The sequence below is a fragment of the Arachis duranensis genome, chromosome 10 (genome assembly GCF_000817695.3).
Source record: "Arachis duranensis cultivar V14167 chromosome 10, aradu.V14167.gnm2.J7QH, whole genome shotgun sequence".
Lineage (NCBI taxonomy): Eukaryota > Viridiplantae > Streptophyta > Magnoliopsida > Fabales > Fabaceae > Arachis > Arachis duranensis.
The window spans coordinates 27,646,929-27,662,787 of NC_029781.3; the positions used below are offsets into that span (position 1 = coordinate 27,646,929).

General features: G+C 34.0%; 2 protein-coding genes across 2 annotated transcripts; one reads left to right on the forward strand and one right to left on the reverse strand.

The window, feature by feature from the left end:
* The first annotated feature begins 2,207 nt into the window (after positions 1-2,207).
* LOC107469621 (uncharacterized) lies at positions 2,208-5,733 on the forward strand. The gene is made up of 3 exons (XM_016089001.3): positions 2,208-2,630; positions 2,801-3,181; positions 4,737-5,733. Exons 1-3 carry the CDS (start codon positions 2,313-2,315, stop codon positions 5,391-5,393), a joined length of 1,356 nt encoding a protein of 451 aa, XP_015944487.1. The 5' UTR covers positions 2,208-2,312; the 3' UTR covers positions 5,394-5,733.
* A 1,137-nt stretch (positions 5,734-6,870) lies between these two features.
* On the reverse strand, positions 6,871-9,304 carry LOC107469622 (UDP-glycosyltransferase 76F1). The gene is made up of 2 exons (XM_016089002.3): positions 8,677-9,304; positions 6,871-7,888 (listed from the first exon to the last, which is right to left on the reverse strand). Exons 1-2 carry the CDS (start codon positions 9,152-9,154, stop codon positions 7,113-7,115), a joined length of 1,254 nt encoding a protein of 417 aa, XP_015944488.1. The 5' UTR covers positions 9,155-9,304; the 3' UTR covers positions 6,871-7,112.
* Between the last annotated feature and the right edge of the window lie 6,555 nt (positions 9,305-15,859).

Consider the following 15,859-nt stretch of genomic DNA (forward strand, 5'->3'; position numbering starts at 1 on the left):
AAAAACTAAAAGAAATAATATATTAAACTAAATGAAGTAACTTTTGAATAATTATAATATATATATATATATATTTAAATTCTACAATTGACCACAACAATAATAGATTTATTGGTCTAAAATAATTTATAATATTTTTTTCTATTTTAAGAGAGAACAAAAATTTACTAAAAAAAATATGATACAATTTATACTTACTTTTTATGCATAAGCACTATTGTATATAATTACTCATGATCCCTAAAGAAAAAAGAAATAAGCTAAAAAGACGAAAAAAGATGCACAATCACTTTTCTCAATGTTATTTTCTCATTCAACCCTCCAAATTAGAAATGAAATTAAGCATGTAAAAAATATAATTTAAATATTAAGAAGACTCAATATGTGAAAAGTTAGGATAAATTAACTTATATGAAATAAAAATAATAAAATTTATAATAAAAATTATAAAAATTTAAATAAATAAAAAGAAAAATTAAAAATAAAAAAAAAGAAAAAAGAGTAAAAATAATACATTATAAAAAAAATATTACTTAATGGAATAGTAATGAGTAAAAAAATAAAATTAGCATATATAATTTTTTATGATAAATAAATTATGAAATACAAAAATAGATAAAACAAAAAATGACGGAATAAAATTGTATTTTTTTAATAAATTGAAAACATATTTACGACCATATAATTAATGATGAGTATATAATTATTAGACAAAAAATTACAAAAAAAATTAATAAAAATATTAGATTTAATATTAAAATAAAAAATATAAACAAAGAATAAAAAACTAAAATTTAAAATTTAAGGCCAATGAAGGAAATGATAAAAACAAGTTTGGTAAATAACAACTCAAACTTTAACGTGAGAATAAACTGAATCAAATAATATATATTTGAATTAATTAAATTAAATAATTGATATAATAAATTAATTATAATTATTTGACACAATAAAATAAATTAAATAAAAAATATTTTATAAATATGCCATATAAAAATTATAATACTTTTAAAAATCAATAATCAAAATACATAAGACAAAAAAATTAATGTAAATTAAAATAAAATTTATTTATTTATTCCAGTCAAATTAAATAATAATGTAATTGAGTAGTTATAATTTATATAGTTAAATAAAATATTAAATAATTTGATATTTATTTTAATCAAATTAAATAAAAAATACATTCAAAAATATGTCATGTCATCACTTATACTATTGGTTGAAGAAATTCGATTTTAATAATAAATAATGGTGAGAACTCAGGTGTACAACTTTATGTAAAGTTAATAGTTGAGAATCGTTAAATAATTTAACTGATTTGATTAAATTTTTATCTAACAACTCTCAATTATCAACATCATGTGAAATTGATTGCACCTAAATTTTCACCTTAAATAATAAATTTTCTAAGTCAAATATATTTAATTTTTTAAAAATACTTGCCCATTGTCGTAAAATCTCTAATTTTTATATTTTCTAGAATTTATTAATAAATTATCATTATTATCACACTATATATAGAAAAATAGTTTAAGAAACATAGAAATAATCTGATAAGTAGCTTTAAAAACATTTACACATGGATAAAAAATTTTGTTAATATATAAATTACATATTTTATATTCATAAAAAAAATTCGATTATGTTGTTGTAAAAAAAAAATTAATTATGATAATAATAGATTTGATTATACTACTGTAAAATGTTTGATTTTTTTTAGATTACTTTGTTGAAAAAATATACGAAATACTATGTATAAACTAAATTTAATTATTGTGATAATCCATTGATTGTTTGTGTAATTTTTTTTATACTAATCCTCATGAAAATTAAATTTATATGTACGAGTATGTTATGTAAAAAAAATTTTTTGGTATCTATAGAATATTTTATAAAAAATTATATGTGCACCAAAATATAGTCGTTAGGTATAATTAATTTGTGTATATATACATATATTGTTTCATATATTTTTAATATATATTTAAAATTTTAATGTATTTTATATATAAACACGATTCCACCTCATAGTATAGTTATAATTTTATTGTTTATTATATAATATGAAAATATTGAAATAACAAATTTATATTTCTTAGCATACAAACCACAAACAAGTTGTTTCCAATTATTTTCTATCTTTCCGTTAAAGAAATGAAGGCCACCTTGTCCTTCATGTTACTTCTTTGATATAAACCAAAGCTATTACCCTTTATCTTCCAAAGTACCCATCTCTATATCCTGACACAAACACATATACAACAGAACAACCTTATTACTTTCATTTCTTTCTTTCTTCTCTCTCACACATGAAGAAGCTTTGTCCAAATCTTGATCGAGAGGACGGTCTCGAAACGGTGCTGGAGGTTCCGATCCCGGAAGAGATTCTTACGCACAAAGGGGGAGCCATAAGAGCATCATGGCAGAACATGAAGTCATGGATGAAGCAGCCATTATCATCAAATAGCAATAATGGAGAATCAAGATCGTCATCCATGGCTACAGCTTTTGGAGGAAGGAACACAGAGTTGCAGCTTTTGTTGGGTGTTGTAGGAGCGCCATTAATCCCTTCACCTATCTCCTCTGACAACAACCCCATCACTCGACCCATTAAAGATCAACGCATTGTCAGTAACATTAAAATCACTCGTTACACTTTATTTTGTCGGGCTTCACTTTATTATTATCCGTTAAAGTGAGAAAGTGAGAGTTTAATTACGATTGATAAATGATTAATATCTTGTTTTATCATTTTACAATTCTGATTTGTTAAAATGGAATTTGTACGGTGGCGTAGGAGGCATCGATGGCAGAATACATAGTGAAGCAGTACGTGGCGGCGGTGGGGGGAGAGCGTGCGGTGAATTCAGTGGAGAGTATGTATGCAATGGGGCAGGTGAGGATGGCGACGACGGAGTTTTCGACGGCGGGGGAAGGGAGTAATAAAGGAAACAAAAATAATAAGAAGATAATGAAGATGAAGAAGTTGGAGACAAAGGGGAAGATGGGGGGTTTTGTTATGTGGCAGAAGAGTCCAGAGCTCTGGTGCTTGGAGCTTGTGGTATCAGGGTGCAAGATCAGTGCTGGTAGTGATGGCAAAGTAGCATGGAGGCAAACACCTTGGCACCATTCTCACGCTTCTCGAGGCCCGCCGCGCCCTCTTCGCCGTTTTCTACAGGTATCCTTTTGCGTTCGCCATTAAATAATTTAATATATTTAATTAAATTATCATTTAACAGTTTTTATCCGAAAACAAACAAAATGATTTTTCAGCTTCTTATTGATATTTCCCTATGCATAGGTTTGACTTATTTTTGTTGTTTTCGGTTTCCATGGACACATTGGAGCATGCTTAATTATGATTATTCTTATTACATTTGTGGCCTGGGGTGAATAATCATTTGTTCTACTTTAATTTGAGGGCTTTTTTTCCCTTTTTTCTTCCCATTGATTTTCATGGTAATTTAATTGAACTAGCTTTCTAATTGTATAGCTTTCTAACCAATATGAATGAGAAAAAAGGCACTTTAGTCTAAAGTCAATATTCAATATGGTTTTTAAAGTGCTATTTTGTTTTTCCCTTTTTCTTCAAATTTGCTTCTTTTTTAACTCAGGTGTGAAACTGTGAATTAAATGTTTTCATATATCCTGTTTTTCCAAAACTCATTTTTTTTAACTCCTCAAATGATCTAATTTCCCATAGTGCTCCTCCATTTTGAAAGGAAATTAAACGAAAAGAATACAAGACTTTTGTGTTGAATTAATAGAGATCAGATTCTATCTCTTTTGATTATAAACATTTTAATATTATGTCATAAAATATTTATCCAAAAAAATACATGAATAATCGTGTCTGACTTACAAAAATTGTTTTTCTTTCCAATTATTTGTCCTTTTCTATCTAAGTTTTCCCCACATCTAATTCCATAACAAAGGTCTAAATTTTGTTAGAGGGGAATGCGCGGAAATTCCTTCCATCTAAAGCTTAAAGTCAAATTGGGACACTTTTCCAATTTAGTTAGTTGCGATTGAGACAAGTCAACAATATTATCATAATTAATCCTTTCTCACCCTGTGACAACCTGTTCTAATGCATTCCTAAGCTGTTTTATTCTTTTGCCGTTGATGCTCTTCAAACTTCGGGTGATTCAATTTGGAATTTTCTACTTGATTGGTAAGAGATAAAAAACAAAAGTTGAATTTTAAACATGGGCCATGACCTAACTAAACTAGTTTATATTGCTACTACATTGGTTCACTAATATGGGTTTAGTCTCTTATCAATCATATGACCCCCAACAAAAAACTTATCAATCCTATTGTTTTGTTAATAGTTAGGTCCAAATGCTACGAGACATGGTTCTCAAAGTCACATGCCCTTGTCAAGCTTTCTTCATAATAAGCAGAGTGAATCTAAACAAGAATTTAGTAGCTCGCTAATAATTTGAGTGTTTGACTCAGATTTTTCCTTTTTAAAAAATTATTTTTGATATGTTTCAGTTGTAAAACTATTTTATATATAAGTTTGATTACATATAGTTACACAAGTACAAGATACGAATCTCACATATGAAAAGTAAAATTTGATCAAATGGTAAAATATTATTATGAGTACATGAGTGGTAACATACTAACACATCAATTCATACTTAAAATTGGATCCACATTTTGGGAATAAATTGTACATTTAGTTATATGTTCAAATATATAAACTTTTTATATTTTGTTAACAGGGTCTTGATCCAAGGTCCACAGCAAATCTGTTCAGCAACTCCATATGCATTGGAGAGAAGACAGTGAACATGGAGGACTGTTTCATACTTCGACACGAAGCTGAGACGTCGGCGCTGCAAGCACGAAGTAACAGAAACGTGGAGATAGTACGGCACACCGTGTGGGGCTACTTCAGCCAAAGAACAGGCCTCTTGGTGCAGCTAGAGGACTCACACCTTCTCAAACTCAAGACCTCAGCAACAGAAACCATATACTGGGAAACCAACATGGAGTCCCTCATACAAGACTACAGAGCCATCGATGCCGTCCAGATAGCGCACTGTGGGACGACACAGGTGTCATTGTTCCGGTTTGGTGAGGGACCTGAGACGCATTCGAGGACAAGGATGGAAGAGAGTTGGCAGGTTGAGGAAGTTGACTTTAATGTTCAAGGCTTGTCCTTAGATTGTTTCTTGCCACCAAGTGACTTGAGGAGGGAGGAGCATGGCAGTGAAGATGGTTGTGGTGGTGACAGGGTGGTTGCTTCCGGAAATTCCAAGTTGCCATACAAGATTCGCTCGGCTTCTTTTAGGATCAGCACTTCCAAAGTGGCGGCAGTAAACATGGATGATGATTCTTGCACCAGTGATGATGAGAGTAATGAAGAAGAGTTGTAAATTTTGTAAATAGACTTGCCCTCATTGGTACATTGTTGCAACATATATAGTATAGGAATGTGGCAATATGCAATAATCGATGGGGACATTTTTTTCTTTAATTTTTTTTCCTTTTCTTTTTTGTCAATTCAGTGAAACTTAGAGATTAGAGAAACTGAAGATACAGAAGCCAATGTTCTAATATCATTTTCTGAAACCTTCAGTGGCTGGAAATGACAGTGATGTATAGTTAAGACTTAATAGAGTGATTTACAATGCAACCAGATTTGGATTCTCTAAAGTCTAAAGTGAGTATTCTTATAAAGTGAATTAAGAAGTTAATCATCCTTAAATCATTAAGAAAGACCATCAAACTATGATAGTTATTGATCCAAGATTGACTAACCATTTTACATATTTCACTTTCTAGTGAAAAATCAAAGCATGAAACAGAACAAAAAGCTATTCTAATACAAGTATATATCTTTTGTTTGGTTGGACTATTGAACTGTTGGTTACAGTACAGAGGCAACCATATTTCATATTCTAATTAGTAGGTTTTGAGATTAGACTAAATTCTTAGGATAAATCATTCTTCACAAGAGCCTTTTTAAGATTTTGATAACAAATTATTTTGTGCCCGGAAAAAAAAAAAGTAAAAAGAAAAAAAATAGGTTTGTACACAAACTTATCCTAACACCCAGATTTGTCTTTCTACCCATCACTTTTTGAATTGTACATCAAGGAGATAGCTCATGCCTATGACTTTCTTAATCTAAAGTTCTAACCATGATATCATACCTCACAGTTCAATTGCACTGCAGAATGCACCAAACTATGAGCATGCATACAAGAGTTAGAGAGATTCACCTTGTAGAAGAAGCTAACCCTTTTCACGCAATAGTGGGAAGGCATGCCACGCTAGGAAGGAAAACACACGTTGTCCTCAACGCTAGCCTTGGGATTCCACTAATCAGTGATAAAGCATGCTATAGCCTCTTTGCAACTTCCACTTGATAATGTGGCCAATCCATTACATAATGGAATCACACAATTAGCATTAAGGAACCAGGAATTGCATAAAAAGTGAATTGAGGTTATAGCATGCAAAGCACTCACATTCATTCTAGCTGAAGTATACATCAAAATGATAGTTTAAAGGCTGGAAATGGAACGTACAAGAAAAGGCTCAAAATACTAAATAAGGGTATGATATAATGGTGAGTGTTACAGACTTAAGAACAAGGACTAGTTCAAGTGGCTCATCCAGATTATAACACTGTTGTGTAAAATGTCATTGTTGCATTGCTCAAGATTTACTCGAATTATATGTTTCTTGTTTCTGAATATAGTTGTGAGTAATCTTAAGGTATTAGTTTCTTATCTACATATGATTTCATTTTCTTTACAGAGAATATAAGTATACATGACAAACTCAATCTTTGTTTTTTAATAAACATAACAGAACAATATATGTGAACTGCAAAAAGTACAGTCACTTATCAATTAGCATAGTTCGCCATATGAATGTGATACATAGACGATTAATCCAACAGAAATTCAATGCAAACTCATATTCCCTCCTAATAAAAATATTACATTTTGTTGATTCATACGTTATAAACGTAACCTTTTGGAAGTACAAGTATTTGAATGTTAACTGAGACCTGAATTTTGTAGAGAGATCAATGAACTTCAGAAGTGGATGATTTCAAAGACAAGATGTCAGTAACCAAACCATCAAGGGAAGAATAAGAAGAGCCCCATTACTTTTCTAATGGTCTTCTCTATCTCCTCTCTGTCAAGCTTATTCTCTAATTTCACACCAACCCTCCAAACATCACTCACATATTTAGCATTTACCTTTTGGTCTGCAAAGCATGGTGAACAAATCATAGGGACCCCTTCACAAATGCTCTCCAAAGTTGAGTTCCAACCATTATGAGTCCAAAATGCCCCCACAGCTACATGTGCCAGCACTTGTTCTTGAGGAGCCCATTTCACAATGTACCCTCTTCCACCCAAATTCTCCATGAACCTGCTGGGCAATGGTTCGAGCCACTCTGAACCACGGATCAACCCAGGGCGAACCACCCACAAGAATGGCTGCATGCTGTTGGCTAGCCCCCAAGCTATCTCTAGAAACTCGGCCTTAGTTATTGATGCAATGCTTCCAAAACTCACATAAACAACACTGTTATGTTCTTGTGTGTCTAACCAAGAGATGCAGCTTGTGTCCGGGGTCAATAAGCTAGAAGAAGTTGAGCCTTCAGGGAAGTGCTTGTGGAAAGGGCCTATAGGGTATATCGGTATCGAAAATAGTTGGCGCAGTTTTGCCAGTGCAGATGATTCCAACTCTTCAAAGGAGTTCCAAATCACCCCAGAAGAAGCCTTGCATTCCTCGACAAATTGAACAACAAATTCATAGAAGGCCTCAGGATCACGGGTCTCGATCTTTGGAAGGTCTTTCACCTTAAGTGGTGGAAGCTCCACCACAGGTTCCTCCAGCCGAGATTCTGGGTTTTCAACGTAGTTAAAAATGACATGCTTTGGAATGATACAGATACAATATTCCATGTTAAACCGATATTTCTTTTAATCGTTAAAAAGAACTATATTCTATTCAACATTGATTCTAGATTTACTCCTTGCTAAAAACATGTTTCGCTCAGCTTTCTACTCACACAAACATTGCTTCACACTAAACTATACAACTCAATTCAAAAAAAAAAAAAGAAAGAAAGAAAGAAAGAAAGTCATCTATAAGAATTCTGTGTCTTTATTAACTACTTTGTCTTTTAACACTACTAACGTATTCAAAGCTTATTACAGTAACGTATTCAAAGCTTATTACAGTCACTATCTAACGCAAGCCACTATAAAAAGCTAAAGAAACAGAACAAAACACTCTAAGCTGAGAGTCAGAGAACCCAACTCTATTGGATAAGTGTTTCCGAAAAGAATACAAACTAAACTCACAGAGTGATTGAAGTAAATTTGTAACAATAATCAAATAAAATAAAGTTAAAGATCAAATCGCAATAATATTTTATCAGCGTAACATTTTACAAGAACAGGCTCTTGGATTAAAAGATTATATATTACTATATATAAATTGGTCAAACTCTTTTCAAAAATGCTCAATGAAAATCCGCAGAATCCGCCACCAAAATAATCAAATTCTAGTGACATAGTAGTAAACATTTTTACAGCCGCATAATTAAACCGCGAAGATAAAAAGATATATTTCTAAATCCTAAACCCGTAGCATGGTTGCATAAGTGAAGAATGGAGAAGAACGAACCTTGAACAGGGAGGTAACCTTTTTCTCTAAGGAGAGGGAAAGAAGCGAAGACAAGAAAGGAAGAAGCGCCACCAGTCCTAAGAACAAGTCTGGGAAGCTTAAACCCATCGCAAACAGATTGAGTGAAATGAAGCGCCGCATCAGAGATGAAGCAAGCAACACGATCATCGTTCTTCAACAAGGTGACCAAGCACTGTTTCAACGGCTCAACGCAGCGTACGTTGAGGAGGCGCGTGAGGTGCACGGGATCGGAGGCGGAGGTAGAGGCTTCGAGTTCCGACAAGGCGTCGGAGATGGAGAGGAAGGTGAAGTTAGGGTAGGAAGAAGAGAGGTGGGGAGGCGTGAAGGAAGAAGTGTAGATGACGGTTATGGAAAAACCGTTAGAGTGGAGAGTGTGTGCCAGCTGGAGCATTGGGGTGACGTGGCCCTGTAACGGTGATGGCATCAGCAACAATCTGCGCCCTTTTTGTTTCTCCATTTTCGAGTACACTGCAATTGTGGTGAGCGACCGCTGTCGTTTTATTTGTGAGCAGATGCAGATAAGTCAGCGACGTTGACCATTGCTGTGTGGAGTTCAACCAAAAAGCAAATTTGGATTTCTTCACGTTATAGGAGAAGGGGAACTCGAACTGGGACACCTTCCTCTTGCAGCATACCAAAAGTTGAGACGGTAAAATAATAAAATTAGAAGTTAATTATTTGGTGAAAACTCACTTCACGTCAAGTTGAAGTTGATACTTAAGAGCCATTAGATTAGATGATATTTTAGTCAAATCAATTAAATCATATCACGGTTTTTAAGTATCAATTTCGCGTGAAGTTGACTGCATCTGAGTTTTCATCTAATTATTTTTATTTGAGTTATTAAACACTAAAAAAATACAAAAAAATGACAAATAGATCATTGATTTGTTAACCTTCTCAAAATTTGGACACATCGATTCTATTATTTATTTGGGTCTGTCAGATCCAATAAAAAAAACAAATATAATTTTCATTGCACTGGTCTAACCGATATACTAATACACACGTAGGAAAATTTTTAAAATGAGACAAATTAGACCTAAAAATCGATATATCCAAATTTTAAAAAAGTTAGAGACTTAAATATAATTTTAAATTTTTAAAAATATAAATATTCAATGACCAAAAAATAAAAAAACTTATTTATCTTTTTGTCCTTTTCTTAAAAAATACATTACAGCCACTACATAATCAATAATTTGGCCGATTAAATCTGTAATTTCTGATTTTCTGTCATTTTTATTTATCAGATGCAATACTTTTTTCTCTTAAATTATACTTTATGATAAAATTAATTCATTTATTCGCCAATTTGTTTGGAAAGATAACAATGAAAGAAGGTATTTTTTTCTTGTTAATTAAAATTCCAAAAAATTTTGGTGGCCTAAGTATTCGTGATTTATCTTTAGTCAATGTTGTGATGGTCGGAAAATTGGCTTAACAAATGTCAAACTGCAAAATAAACTTTAAATTCAAATTATACTCGGTAAATATCTCAAAAGATTACGTTCTTTAAATTTACCTGTTCAAAAAAAATGCTTTTAATTATTAGAAGAGTATTGGGAAAGCATTGCAGTATTTATAGGAGGGGTTGGTTTGGAGTCGTGACAATATATAACAATCCATTTGATATGATGCTTGGCATCTACATAGTAGAATTTGTGATCGTTTTCTATTTGTGCATATCTCCAATACTAATATAAATATTAGGGATATTTGGAATGAAGGAGTTTGGTATTTGGAGCAACTTGCAACACCTCTTTCTGAATCTATTATTGAAATTAATATGGTTGTTATAATTCAATTAAAATGCTTCAAACGTTATAATTCGGATTTACACACCAAAAGGTATATTATAACTTTTTGATATGGTATTATTATTCTTCAATAAAAATAATTGCTAAAAGTATAACTGTTAATACTTCACCTTACGGATCAAAAAGATAAGATAGTTTATCTTTGATAAGACTCATACGAGTACACATTAAACTGAGGTAAGCGTCGGAGTATGTTTGCAGTACCCTCCCATTTTGTTCCCCTAACACCAAGGTGTATTTCTTCTCAAACAAGAAGTTTAGAGTCGAGATAAAAAATTTGGAATTGACTATAAAGAGGACAAGCTATACCCAGTCTATTCACGTGAGAATAGGAATTATTCAAAATTCTAATTTTCTTTGGTGGTGCAACTCGTAACCTTGTTGGATCTAATAATGATTATTCCACCAGAGAAGGGTATCTGTAGTTACTTAAAAGAAAGAATCAGTGGGATGAAGGACGGAATTATAAGTGGTTGTGGCGATCTGCCAACCCTAAAAAGTCGAAGCTATTTGACCTGGCTTGCATGGAGGCCTTTCAACACCGTCACATCCTTACGAAATTGGGGTATGCCCTTGGTGTGGCGAAGAGCCAGAGACAACAATGCATTGCCTACTGAACTGTACAAAAGCTCATGATATTTGGGTGAGACTAGACCCATCAATTCTGAATCTTGGTGGGTATTTGTTCTCGTGGATGAGGGCGGATGTTTTGGGGCGAAAATCCTTTCTCCTCCCTGATTTTATGGTGGATTTGGAGGCTTCTTAACCAAGAAATTTTCAATTCAGATGAAGAGTGATTGCAAGCAAAGGTCGTAACTTTAGCTCAAAGATGGAAGCATGAATTGAAGTATTCTTACACTCTGACGAGTCAACTATTTCAGATCAACAAGGTTAGGCTGGATCATCCTTTGCCGAGACTAATGAAACTGAGTTGTGATGCCAGCAATTTCGAAAATGTTCAGGTAGCAGATTTTAGATGTGTGATTAGGAGTCATGATGAGCTTGGGTGAAGGGTTGTTCGGGTATTCTCCTAATGTGGAATATTAAAAGAGCAGAAATCTTTGTTATTTGGAGAGACCTAGTTTTAGTTTAGGAGTGTAGTATAAAGGCAATTGTCTGCGAAACTGACTCAAGCATGCATTATAACAACTCGTAGAGAACCAAAATCAGAGATGAGGGATGATGCATATTTGGTGTTGTGCATTCAGAAATTGATTAATAGAGTAGGAGGTGCATTTCACCTTGGTAATGAAGCAAATGTCATGACCGATTTGATGGTCAAGCAGGATGCTTGGAGCTTGAATGAATATATAGAATGGCCGGAATCTCTCAACAACATTACAGATGCTCTTCTTAAGGATTCTGATGTAGTTTTAGTTTTAAGAGTATCTCTGTATCTTTTTTTTTTTACTTTTGTCTTTCTTTCTTTTATTTTTCAATCATAACAAAAAAAATTATATAATCAATGAAGATTATATACTACTAACGAAAACAACTAAATAAAATTGTGTAATAAACAACGACAACTCCTAGAGCAATTATAATAAATTTGTGAAATAATTATTGACAAACGTAAAATCGTGAACTTCATATGTTCTATTAAAGTCTTTTTTAAAATACTAATTTAACATATTTAACATATTATAACACTCTAAAAGCATATTTAATAATTTTTTGTTGTCCTTCTTAATGCTGAATAGATAACTTTTTAAAATTATTTTTAAAAATTTGATTTTTTTTATTTAAAAGCTAACTTTTCTTTTTTTCTTTTAAAAACCAATTTTATACAAAATCAATTTTAACTTTATATGTATAGCATATTTTACAAAATTTGCTATCATCTGTTAGAAAATAAGAAAGGCAGTATAGTATGAGATTACCTCTAAATTCTTGTGTGGGACATAGCAATTTTGACTACTGTGCAGATTTTGCATCTGCAATCAGTTTGATTAGGTTCTTATTTCCTCTCACTCGGGATTCATCAAGTGGGGTATTTTCCCATCTGTTAATATAATGAAAACGAACAAAGTAACATTAGCACACTGAATAGTCTTGGTGCATGAAATTGTGATATCTAATAATGGCATTCAACTTGGTATGCGCGTTTATAACTCAGCACTTTCTTAACAATTTTGCACAACTAACCAGCAAGTGCACTGGGTCGTTCAAGTAATAAACCTTACGTGAGTAAGGGTCGATCCCACGGAGATTGTTGATATGAAGCAAGCTATGGTCATCTTGTAAATCTCAGTCAGGCGGATAATAAATGTTTATGGAGTTTTCGAATAATAATAATAAATAAACATGAAAATAAAGATAGAAGTACTTATGTAGATTATCGATGGGAATTTCAGATAGGCGTATGAAGATGCTGTGCTCCTTCTGAATCTCTGCTTTCCTACTGCCTTCATCCAATCCTTCTTACTCCTTTCCATGGCAAGCTGTATGTAGGGCATCACCGTTGTCAATGGCTACATCCCATCCTCTCAGTGAAAAAGATCCAAATGCTCTGTCACGGCACGGCTAATCATCTGTCGGTTCTCGATCATGTCGGAATAGAATCCCTTGATTCTTTTGCGATCACGCCCAACAATCGCGAGTTTGAAGCTCGTCACAGTCATTCAATCCCGGAATCCTACTTGGAATACCACACACAAGGTTTAGACTTTCCGGATTCTCATGAATGCCGCCATCAATTCTAGCTTATACCAGGAAGACTCTGATCTCACGGAATGGAAGGCTCAGTTATCAGGCGAGGGCAACCATGCGTCGTGCATCAGGAATCCAAGAGATACACACTCTAGCTTTCGCTTGTAGAACGGAAGTGGTTGTCAGGCACGCGTTTATAGGGACGGATGATGATGAGTGTCACGGATCATCACATCCATCAGGTTGAAGTACGAGTAGTATCTTAGAACAGAAATAAGATTGAATTTGAATAAAAGATAGTAGTAATTGCATTAAAACTCGAGGTACAGTAGAGCTCCACACCCTTAATCTATGGTGTGTAGAAACTCCACCGTTGAAAATACATAAGTGATGAAGGTTCAGGCATGGCCGAATGGCCAGTCCCCAAAACGTGATCAATAGTCTCCTAAGATGAATAATGGAATAAAACCGAGACCAAAGATGAATAATGGAATAAAGCCGAGTTGTAACGTGTTTCTGGCGTTCAACTCTGGTTCATGACGTGTTTCTGGCGTTTAACTCCAGAATGCAACATGGAACTGGTGTTGAGCGCCAGTTTACGTCGTCTAATCTCAAATAAAGTATGGAATATTATATATTGCTGGAAAGCTCTAAATGTCTACTTAGACCTTGGATCACAACTTTAACCACTCAGTCTCAAGCTTTTCACTTGGACCTGGATGCCACAAGCACATGGTTAGGGACAGCTTGATTTAGCCGCTTAGGCCTGGATTTTATTTCCTTGGGCCCTCCTATCCATTGATGCTCAAAGTCTTGGATCTTTTTTACCCTTGCCTTTTGGTTTTAAGGGCTATTGGCTTTTTCTGCTTGCTTTTTCTTTTTCTTCTTTTTTTTCGCCATTTTTTTTCCGCAAGCTTTTGCTTTTTCACTGCTTTTTCTTGCTTCAAGAATCAATTTTCATGATTTTTCAGATTGTCAATAACATTCTCTTTGTTCATAATTCTTTCAAGAGCCAACAATTTTAACATTCATAAACAACAAGATCAAAATTATGCACTGTTCAAGCATTCATTCAGAAAACAAAAAGTATTGTCATCACATCAATATAATTAAACTAAATTCAAGGATAATTTTGAAATTCATGTACTTCTTGTTCTTTTGAATTAGAAACATTTTTCATTTAAGAGAGGTGAAGGATTTATGGAATTATTTATAGCCTTAAGACATAGTTACTCAATACTAATAATCATGAGGTAGAGACACAAAACATAAACACACATATAGCATAAAAACCGAAAAAAAATAGAAAAAATAAGAACAAGGAATGAGTCAACCTTAGTGATGGTGGCGCTTTCTTCTTGAAGAACCAATGATGTCCTTGAGTTCTTCTATGTCTCTTCCTTGCCTTTGTTGCTCCTCCCTCATTGCTCTTTGATCTTTTCTAATTTCATGGAGAATGATGGAGTGCTCTTGATGTTTCACCCTTAATTGATCCATATTGTAACTCAAATCTTCTAGAGAAGTGTTGAGTTGTTCCCAATAGTTGTTGGGAGGAAAGTGCATCCCTTGAGGCATCTCTAGGATTTCTTGGTGATGAGCTTCCTCATGCGTCTCTTGGGATCCATGAGTGAGCTCTCTTGTTTGTTCCATCCTCTTCTTAGTGATGGGCTTATCCTCCTCAATGGGGATGTCTCCTTCTATGATAACTCTAGCTGAGTAACATAGATGGCAAATAAGATGAGGAAAAGCTAGCCTTGCCAAAGTAGAGGACTTATCGGCTATTTTGTAGAATTCATGAGAGATGACTTCATGAACTTCTACTTCCTCTCCATTCATGATGCTATGAATCATGATGGCCCGATCCACAGTAACTTCGGATCGGTTGCTAGTGGATGGAGCGTTGGATGAACTCCAACCATCCTCTAGCCACAGGCTTGAGGTCCAGTCTTCTTAATTGAACCGGCTTGCCTTTGGAGTCTCTTTTCCATTGAGCTCCTTCAACACGTATGTCCATAAGGACTTGGTCCAACCTTTGATCAAAGTTGATCCTTCTTGTGGGGGGGCGTGCATCTCCTTGCATCATGGGCAAGTTGAATGCTAACCTCACATTTTTCGGACTAAAATCTAAGTATTTTCCCCGAACCATTGTAAGATAGTTCTTTGGATTCGGGTTCATACTTTGATCATGGTTCCTAGTGATCCATGCATTGGCATAGAACTCTTGAACCATTAAGATTCTGACTTGTTGAATGGAGTTGGTCAGAACTTCCCAACTTCTTCTTTGGATCTCATGTCGGATCTCCGGATACTCATTTTTCTTGAGCTTGAAAGGGACCTCAGGGATTACCTTCTTCTTGGCCACAACATCATAGAAGTGGTCTTGATGGGCTTTGGAGATGAATCTCTCTATCTCCCATGACTCGGAGGTGGAAGCTTTTGTCTTCCCTTTCCCTTTTCTAGAGGTTTCTCCGGTCTTAGGTGGTGGTTATGGAAAAACAAAAAGCTATGCTTTTACCACACCAAACTTAGAATATTGCTCGTCCTCGAGCAAAAGAAGAAAGAAAAGAAGAAGAGGAAGATAAAATATGGAGGAGAGTGGGGGGAAGGTGTATTCAGCCAAGGTGTAGAAGAGGGGGTTGTGTTGTGTGAAAATGAAGAAGGATGAAGGGGTTTATATAGTGAGGGGAGAGGGA